The sequence below is a fragment of the Leptidea sinapis genome, chromosome 17 (assembly GCF_905404315.1).
Source record: "Leptidea sinapis chromosome 17, ilLepSina1.1, whole genome shotgun sequence".
Classification (NCBI taxonomy): Eukaryota; Metazoa; Arthropoda; class Insecta; order Lepidoptera; family Pieridae; genus Leptidea; species Leptidea sinapis.
In genome coordinates this window covers 8361644-8371955 of record NC_066281.1, presented here as the reverse complement: position 1 = coordinate 8371955, position 10312 = coordinate 8361644, and the positions used below count along the sequence as shown (strand labels likewise).

Below are 10312 nucleotides of genomic sequence, written 5' to 3'. Positions count from 1 at the left end.
CACGTCTGGGCGAAGCGCTAGGGTTGCTACATACAAAAAGACACGGACAGCGACCAGTCTCGGCGGCGTACGGCGTGGCACTCAATAGTTTTGTCTTCCCGAGATTGCTTAGCGGCCGTGTAAATCATGTGTATGTGTGCGTGCGTTGATTCGGGCGCTCTAGTATGAAGTTAAAGTACCTAATATTCTTTCTATAATCGTGTTGTGCCAAAAAGGTTTAGACGTTTTCATTGAGCTCTGAGCCAAAGACAAGAGCCCAGACAGCTTATTTTTTTCTGACACCTCCAACAAATATCGTTAATAATGTATACAAAAACTTAACAAATTATAAACTAAAACCTTCCTCTAGAACAACGCTCCAATGGTGAAAACAGCATGAAAATCGGTACTTACTATAGTTTTTGAGTTAATCGCGAACAGTGTAGTGATAATATAAATTCGCTGATTTGTAAATACACAATTAAAATTCATCAACATGTTCAGTAAGTAGGTAATGTTAAAAATTATAATTATTGGCAAAAAAATAACTAAATAATTATTCTTAGTATTTCAATAATTTACTAAAGGGAAATAAAAGGCAATAATTTGAAATGATATCCATTTTATTACCAATCCTTCACACTAAACTCTTGCACAACATCATCCTTATCTGGAACATCGTCTGCTGTTTCAATAATTGGTTTCTTCAATTTCTTATTCTTTTTTATTTTAGATTTAAGTTTCTTGGCTTTCGGTTTTTGGGGCTCTTCCTCAAGTTCTAATTTAGTTTCCTCTCCCTCACTGTCTGACGGAAATAGGACTAAAGGTCCTTTCTTTTCTTCTTGTATCTTTTCTTCACTTTCAATTATTTTTGGTCTCTTAATCATCGGTAACTCTCCAGCCATTTCGTCATTCTTTGAAACTTTCTTTCTCTTTTGAATTTTATTTATTTTGCTCCAGTTTTCGAAAAATGATATTAATGGTGTGCCTTTAACTTTAATTCTAGCTTCCCAAGCTGCAACCATTTTCTCGTCGCTCAAAGCGAAACTAATCTTAGACCTTTCCCTCTCAATATATTTTGAATTTTCCTCAATCTTTTCTAGTAACTGTCTCATCTTTTTTGTATAATTTGCAACTGAACAAGATTTCAAGAATTGTTTAATCTAAAATAAAAATAAACTATTACTACGTATAATTTTTTTAAAATAGCCTAACAGCGATTACAGGAATTTTCGGATTTTATGGGAAAAAGGTGCGTTGCTACCACATGATTTTGAGAAAATGGAACTGGTGTTATTTTGGGACTACAGTCACTCAAATTGGTTTGCCAATTTTAGATTTGCAAGAGCGACATCTCAAGTCAATTTCCTAATATGCAATTATTGGGGTTGAGCTGGTTATCAACTGTAAAATAGATACTGAAGGTGAAGGGTTACCAACCTAAAGGTTCAACAAAACAAACAAGATTTTATCAACGATACGTCACTCGAACGGTAGGCTCAGTTGAAAGAGCCCTCGCACAGAACGCGAGGCGTCACGCGTTTGAATCCCGCATCATTCCACATCAAACATCACATTTTAAGGAATTCGTGTTCAAAGTTTAAAAAAATATTAGTGTATTCCATACATGTTGGGCTACAAAGTCATGATGTCATTTAAAGAGTGACAGGAGACAGACATGTAGGGCTGCCATTTTTTGTCAGTCCGTTAATATGAATAACATGACCAGTTTTTTATTCTAAACTAAATTTCGACATGATTGTGGTTTGGAACGTTTTTCTTCTTACATCCAATTATGGATATCCACAAAATAACACCTAATTCAATAAAATTACCTTGTTTCTCTATAATTCATTAATTTTGTGATACTTACTTGTAAAGTTGCAAGAAGCATTAGATCTGGGAATGCAATTCTGTGTGACTCATTCGTAGAGTATTCCAATAGCAATGCATACACTCGCTCAATAACTGAATCCTTGAAGCCATTCTCTGATAGTTGAGACTTGGCGAGGCGTAGAATGCAAGAAAAATCCAGCGGTTTCATGGACACTTTCTTGTGTTTTTTGTTGAAATCATATGTAGATAAAACCTTAAAATAAAAACATTTACTTCATTCATTCGCATGAACATAATAATAAACTGGAGCCCTATTACCACAATCAAAATACGATGTTTCGATTGACGGATCGTACATTTCCCTATTACGAAAGTGTTTCGGATCCGAAGATCGATACGAAGTTCGCGATTAGACATTTTGTCTTTCGTTTACCTTATTCCCAAATTCAATTGACATTTACTTTTTATGGTTATGTCTATGGTTCCGAAACGAAATCCATCCGCAATATTCGGATCCGAAGTACTTTGGTAATAGGATTTAATTCGAAGTTCGTCGTTCTTTCGTTTCGGACCGAAACTACGGCTTTCGATTTTGGTAATAGACCTCCTGTAACGTAAGTTATAAAGAAATGATGATGAATACCAAGATTATTTTTGCATACACTCACGCCTTGTTCCCGTTTAGGTAGGCAGAGACAATAGAATGCCACTTTCTTCTATCCTTACAAAATTAACGCCCTTCCTCTACTCTTTTCATACATGCTCGCCGGTTGCGGGTGCTCCGGACCATTCCTTTGCTCAAAACGTACCCAATTTGGTCGGCGAATGTTCTATGAGGTCTACCGCGACAGACTTGCCCACACACACTTGCCTTATATATTTGATGCGTCATTCTTTCTTCACTCATTCGCTCCACGTGTCCTAACCATTTCAGCATTCCTTTTTCAGTCTTTGTCACAACATCTTCTTTCAAACCACAGCACGCTCGTATTACCGCATTCGGAATTCTATCAATCAGTCTTACCCCACATATACTACGCAGTGATCGCATCTCAACTGCGTTGATTCTGCTCCCGTTCAAGCAGTCCATCATTTGTTGCAACTCATTCACCGATGATGAAAAAACCCTTCCACATTGATTCCACATTGCATTTCTCTCATATCATTAATGCATCTATCCATGAATAGGTTGAACAATAAGGCGAGGATACACAACCTTGTCTGACACCTTTGGAGATACCAAACCAGCCCATATAGGCACCATTAATACAAACACAGGCTTGAGAATCCCTGCTGTACAGAGATTTCAGAGCCCTTATCAGAAAATTGTCCACCATATACATAGATAAAACCAAAATACAACCTAGGTAGAAAATTTTACATACCTCTGTCAAATACGGTAGAACTGGAATAAAATTATCTGTATCCTTTGATAAATTAATTAGGATCTCAACACAATGGAATCGTAGGGGATAGTACTGATGTGTGGGCACCAATCTTATTGTATTTGTTATAACCATCACTAATGGATACAGGAGCGGTTCCAATTGTGTTTTGTTTGAAGTAGCTGAAATCAGATCGGCCCACAGATGCAACGAATTAACAAACTGCCAATTGTAAACCGCTTGGCGGTTCTCTATCTTTTGCACCACAATTGCATTCCTTAAATGTATAGCCAATTGTCTTATATACAGAAAAACATGTTGATATGAAACATTAAGGTCCAAAGCAAACATTTCCACAAGAGATCTCCTCATGAAGTTTATTCCTGGCCAACTGGTTGGGCTCACAAACTTGCAGTTCTTCACATATGTCAAGTACATAGCTTTCAAAACCATATCAAGCAAAGTTGTTTGTTGGTTTCTTGTAATTCTGAGAATACTTAAAAATGCAAGCACTCTTACTGTTTCTTCCCCTCTCGACCAATGTGATAAAAGTTTTTTTAACGCTAGTTTAGATATTCTACTAAAACAGGCAATGTACAATGACATCTGGTGTAAGTGCTTCAGTAGCACTGTCAATATATTATCTGATGTGACACCACTTAGAAGTTTTAATAGATCTTTCAGATATGCTATTAGTGATCCCTTGATTTTTCCAAAGTTCTTGCACTTTTGTGGGTCTTTTCCAGATTGCTCAAGGCCTAAGTATTTCTTAAGTGCAGGTGGCAGATATAATACACACATCTGAATAACTGCATTGAAAACAGATGAACCTGAAAGGCAATTTACATTTATTATAAGCAAAATTTCAAGCAAAGGCAAAACATTCATATTAAGTTATAAATTACACCAGTAAAAACAATAATTATGAATAAAGAAAAATTAATAATGATTAATATAAACCCAGTATATTAGATAAAGTCATATTTTTAATATGACAAGTCAATCAACTGTGATAGTGCTGACATTCAAAATTTGTCAGCTAACTTGGTCTTATTAACCTATCAAGTGTGTGTGTGGTGTCAAGTGTCAAGAGCTCCTAGGCCCAAGTGTGTCACCAGGCCGCGGGGTGCAGGCAATGAGAGGTTATAATTCAGCGTTAGTAAGAAACTTACCTTCTACTTTATATTCTCCAGCTGAAGCTCCATCATCACTGGTAGCTCTTACCATAGCAGCATTAAACATCTTTATAACTGTAACTAATGTGCTTCGCTTCACGGCACCTTCCGTCTGCAGTTTAGACTGCCATTGAGATACCATTTTCAGAGTCACTTTTCCTTTAACTGGTTTTGCATCCACATCCTGAAATTAGTAAAGAATAATGAGACTAAGTAAGACTAGTAGTAAAAATTAGGTTAATACAAGTTGCACTTGGTAAGTTACCAAGTAGATAAATAATGACACATTGAATCTAATTATTTACCTATTTGCCTATAACTATAAAATTTTGTTTGATCTCACTTAATGAAAAAGACAAAAGAAAAAATTTAAGACAGAATGTGCTATGCATATTTCATTTATTGATGTAAGAAACTAACAATGAATAATGTTACTTCAAGTTATTTTAATACATCATTTAGAGGTATATTTTGACTACCATTAAAAGTGTTTTAGTTATTTATTTACTTTATTGTAAACAAAAACAGAAACAATAAAATTATAGTCTAATAGCCCGTGAATGTCTGGCAAGGGGTTGGAACTATCGTGTCTGTCCTATGAGGAAACATCATCTAAGTACTTATTACCCAAGCATGAGGGTGGCACTGAAAATTTCGGGAATGAAGGAAGTGACACAACATTACTATTTAAAAATGTATTTATTGCTTTTCGAAGTATCCTCCGCGAAATTTGACACATTTTTCCATACGATGGAACCAATCATTGAAGCAAACATTCCATTCGGAAGTTGGGGTCTCCAAAATGGCCGTTTTGTAGGCGTCCATAGCTTCTTCAGGTGATGAAAATCTCTGACCACGCAATTTATTCTTTATTTTAGGGAAAGTATAGGAATCATTAGGGCTTAGGTCGGGGCTGCACGGCGGATGGTCTAATAATTCTATGTTTTCTTCCTCTAAAAACTCTTTTGTTCTGTGCGCGGTGTGAGAACTCGCATTGTCGTGATGGAGGATGATGCGGCGGTTGCAGTTCTCTTTACGGAGTTTAGAAACGACCTGTGGCAAATAGCATGCCTTTCTGCATTAACCGTTCTTTGTCCCTCAAGAGGAATAGTCGCAGCATGGCCGGTTTTCGAACAGCCAAACTCGTGACTGGTTTTTTGTTTCGGGTTCGTACGCGTATATCCAGGATTCGTCACCTGATACGATGTTGTATACAGCATTTGAGGATCCTGCGTGGAATCTTTCGAGAGTTCTGACGCACCAAGTAACGCGAGCCGTTTTTGGCTCTTCACAGAGCAAATGCGGTATCCATCGGGAAAACAAGTTTATTACACCTAATTGTTCATGCAAGATTTAGAGTATTTGACTCTTGCCAATGTCTAAAGTTGCCTGAATTAAGCGGTATGTTAAATGTCGATCTTCCTCGATCAGCTTACGCACAGCATCAACGTTTTCTTTGGTGACTGCAGTTTTTGGACGACCTTGACGGGGATCATCACTGAGCTTGACACGTCCACATTGAAATTCAGCAAACCAGCGATTTTGGTTTGCTGAATTTCAACGTGGTGAATTGTGGTTTTAGATAGGGCTTCATCACCAAATGCAGAAATCATCCGGTCAACACACTGTTTTTGTGTTAAACCACTTCGAGTCATGATAAATCATCGCTCTAGAATTTTCTCAAGTCAATTCCATTTTATCAACAACTAAACAAGTTTGATAAGACCTTGTGACAAGACCAAGAATCTTTTTTAAATAAATAAATGGTATTCGATTTTTAAAACCAAGGAGTTTTCAACTATAAAGATTTTAATATGACAGGAACAGTGGAAATATTCCATTCCCGATACTTTTAGTGCAGCCTATGTATTATATATAAAAATCAGCTTTTGTAATATGACATAAGAAAAATTATAATTTCAAGAACATTAAGGGTGTCTGGCAAGGGGTTGCCACAATGTCAAGTGTTTGGCAATGAATAGCTTGATTTTTAATAATATTCTAAAGATAATATCGAAAATCACATTTCATTATTCGATGTACTTAGATCGGTATTTTACACACCTTTAGTACAGTTTACCGGCCAAAGCCGCTGTAACCCGAACTCCATAATGGTCCATAGTTCTTACCTGTGTTGGGAGCATGTGCTGACAAACTTTTAGCTTTTATTAATTACATAGGTCTGGGGTTCACGAGCTCTTGCTCTATTAAATACACATTCAAATTATAACTAACTACGATAATTACAATTGTTCCCTTGGAATGTCTCACTGAACATAGATGTTGAAGATAAAAGCGACATCTGCTTAGGTGCACGTATGCACTTACAATTTACAATAAAAATTAATCACAGTAAAGGTAAGCAATACTTAGAAAAGTAAGTAAAACTTCAAAAAAGATTATATATATATATATATTGCAAAAATAAGATTAAAGTTTAAATAGAACTGAATTAATTTTTATAATTACAATATTTTTTCCTACAGCCATGTTCCCGATGGTAATTGTTTGTTAGGGTTTATAATGTCTTTGGGGTTTGACAGCCTACCGGGTTTATTTCAAGTTTACCTTCTCTAAGATTGGAGACGTCAAAAGCTTGATGATAGTACGGACGTCAAAATACCTTAGTCGGCTTTTACGATGCCTCGGTAAGAGTGAGGGAGGTCTATTTTACTCTGCCGGATACCCCACGACACATTTTGAGAAAAGGAGAGGTCCGAAGCACCCGCAACCGGCTAGCATGTATGAAAATAGTTATGAATGTAGAGGAAGCGCGTGAGGTTTGTAAGGTTAGAAGCAAATGCCATTCTATTGTCTCTGCCTACCCCGACGGGAACAAGGCGTGAGTGTGTGTGTGTGTGTGTGGGTTATTTTATAATTAGTTTAATATGTAAAAAGGGATCACGAAATCATGTCAATTTTATTCAATGTGAGATTATTGAGTGTACTCATTCTGTGAATGTTTATTATTGATGATTGATTGGTCCTAGTTTTAGTGATGTGGAATAAGTTTTCTCGCCATTACAATTGTTTTATTAAATAGAAATAGATCAAATATATATTGGCCAACCAACCTCAAAGTCACTCTCATCACTATCACCTTTGAGCTCACTAGGTTGATGAATCTTATCATCTTCGTCATCATCCTCTTTTTCTGACAAATTATCGTCATCAGAAGCCACATCAAAATTCAAAAGATTTTCATCATTTTCTTCCAGAAAATTATAAAAATCTGGGTCAATTTTCTTTAGTTTTTCTAATGACTTTTTGTGCTTTTCTGGGTTTAGCTCTTCCTCTGAATCGATACCTGTAACGATAATAATTTAATATACAAATCACCAATAATGTTTATGTTGTATTATTTGATATTTTAATAAAAAATATTTTTATTATATTATAAACATTCACCTGACTCATTTGACGAAGACATTGTTTGCGTAATATATACTCGATTAGGTCTAAAATAAACAGCTTATTCGATAGTAATAACTTATTATCTTTTAATTAATATTTATAGATTTTAATTTTAATAGCCCCACGTGGATTTGACATTAAAGCTTTTGACTTTTGAGTTTTGATTTTTTTTTAATTTTATGGCCTCGGCCTTTAAGTTCAGTCTAGGGAAAATATCAATTTAAAAAAATCAAAACAATAATTTTATCCAACAAGTTTCATACATATCTGCAGCAAGTATTATATTTCTGTATTTTTAAACACTACATAAAACTTTAGACTTGAAACTTGACAATTACATATAATAAACCTTGGTGTAAACGAGTACTTTTTTTTATGGAAAAGGAGGACAAACGAGCGTACGGGTCACCTGGTGTTAAGTGATCACAGCCGCCCACTTTCTCTTGCAACACCAGAGGAATTACAGGAAAGTTTTTGGAAGGTGTACGCGCTTTTTTTTAAGGTACCCATGTCGCATCATCCCGGAAACACCGCACAAGGAAGTTCATTCCACAGTTTTGTAGAACGTGGAAGAAAGCTCGTTGGAAACTGCACTGTGGAGGACCGCCACACATCCAGATGGCGGAGATTATATCCTAACTTTTTTTTTATTTATTTATTTATCATATTACATATACCGATATAAAACTAGGTCAAATTAACATCTAAAAAAACCACAGAGGTTAACAAGTAATGCTAATAACACTTAATATACGTCACAACTCAACAACAACTTATGCTATAAATTAAATGAACACAGTGAAAATATTATAAAAGACTTAAAAACGAATAAATATAACTTATAAATATGACTTAGCAGGTTCAAATTCTCTTAGCTGCTATAACTTATGTAATAGGTAATCCTTTATTCTATAATTAATGTTTTTAGTATTTAAATTTTGCCGCTCAATGAAGGGTAGCTCATTTAGCAAGCGAGGTATTAGGTAATCGGCAGTTCGTTCGCCGTACACGTTGCAGGCCCGGAGAATCGACAACCGGTTCTGGGTTATGGCTCTTGTTTGTATAGGATGTTCTATCTTTTGCAATCTTATTTTTTCATTAAAAAAGTATTGGCTTAATAGCATTTGCTTAACTTTATGATAAATGGGCAAGATATTGCAATGTTTAAATATTTCATTTTCGTTTTGTTTTGATTTTCAAAACATATTTGCAGATAATGTATTTTTCAAAATTTTAATTGAAGATTGTATATTTGCTTCAGATATGAGGAATATGTACGGCCATAGCTTGTTAGGCCATATTGAATATAGGATTCCGCTAATGAATTATAAAGCATAATTTTTACTTTAAAGGGAATTCTATTTTTTAATATTTGTATATTTCCTAGGAACTGGCGTAACTTATTGCTAATGTGTTCGATGTGGTAGCTCCAGTTGAATTTTGAATCAATTATTAGGCCAAGCTATTTATGTGTATCCACTATATCAATTGCAGGACACCTACAAGTTCCTAGCCCATGCAGACAATTATGATTGTGTGAAATTATAGATTTTGATGTAGGGTGCTTGATGTAGGGTGATTTGATAACCATGAGCTTAGTTTTACTAATGTTTAGTACTAAACCAGCATCATGACACCATTTAGTTATCGTGTCAAGTCAGACTGAAGATCTTCACATGCTCTATGGATCTTTACTTGACACAATAAGGCAAGTGTCATCTGCAAATTGGTAACACGTGCTGTATTTTAGGCAGTTTCCCAAATCGTTCACATACGATAAAAAGTGTAGGGGACCCAGGACTGATCCTTGAGCCGTTCCCTCAGTCACCATTTTGGGGTCACTGTATGTATTTTGTACTTTAACAGTAAATGTACGATTTGTGAGATAATTTTTGCACCACTTTAGTAACGGACCCCTGATTCCACCATCATCTAGATTTTGGATTAGTTGTTCATGCTGCAATGTTTCAAATGCCCGCGAAAAGTCAATAAATAGGGCCAGTACAATTTTTTTGTTGTTTAAGTGAGCATTTACCTCGTCAGTGAAAGAACATAGGAGGTCTGTTGCACTTTTACCCGCTTGAAACCCAAATTGATTGCTACTAATTACCTCTTTCTTTTGATAGAATTGATGAACCTGATCACACACGATTCTTTCTATGATTTTGTCAATTGCAATAGTGGCGTGTCGTGCAAAGGTGTAATTCAGTGGTAGGAATCAGGTGAAACAGCTCTTCGGAACACTCCGCATGATACATGCGGTAGAGGACACACAATGAAGCGATGTCTCTACGCAACACCAAGTGATCCAGCAGTTTACAGAGCACTGGGTCCCGACAATTCGAGCTGTTCTGCGTTGCACGCGGTCAAATGGATCGAGCTGATACTGGGGTGCGCCAGACTAGAGATGACAGCAATACTCAATATGAGACCGGACCTGCGCTTTGCACAGCGCTAGAATGTGGGCCGACTTGAAGTATTGCCGTGCTCTATTTATGACGCCCAGTTTCTTCGAAGCGAATT

The 10312-nt window shown here is 36.1% G+C and overlaps 1 protein-coding gene across 1 annotated transcript; it reads right to left on the bottom strand.

The window, feature by feature from the left end:
• Window positions 1-584: 584 nt before the first annotated feature.
• LOC126969043 (nucleolar complex protein 2 homolog) lies at window positions 585-7939 on the bottom strand. Its single transcript, XM_050814331.1, has 6 exons — window positions 7784-7939; window positions 7450-7682; window positions 4373-4559; window positions 3201-4030; window positions 1853-2068; window positions 585-1142 (listed from the first exon to the last, which is right to left on the bottom strand). The coding sequence occupies exons 1-6, from the start codon at window positions 7803-7805 to the stop codon at window positions 606-608; spliced, it is 2025 nt and encodes a 674-aa protein (XP_050670288.1). The 5' UTR covers window positions 7806-7939; the 3' UTR covers window positions 585-605.
• Window positions 7940-10312: the final 2373 nt, after the last annotated feature.

Coding starts and splice junctions, on each gene's coding strand:
- LOC126969043 (XM_050814331.1), bottom strand. CDS start 7,805: ATGTCTTCGTCAAATGAGTCAG. Junction 4,560..7,449: donor GTGATGAGAGTGACTTTGAG/GTTGGTTGGCCA, acceptor TACTAATTTCAG/GATGTGGATGCAAAACCAGT. Junction 2,069..3,200: donor TTCTACCGTATTTGACAGAG/GTATGTAAAATT, acceptor TTTTATTTTAAG/GTTTTATCTACATATGATTT.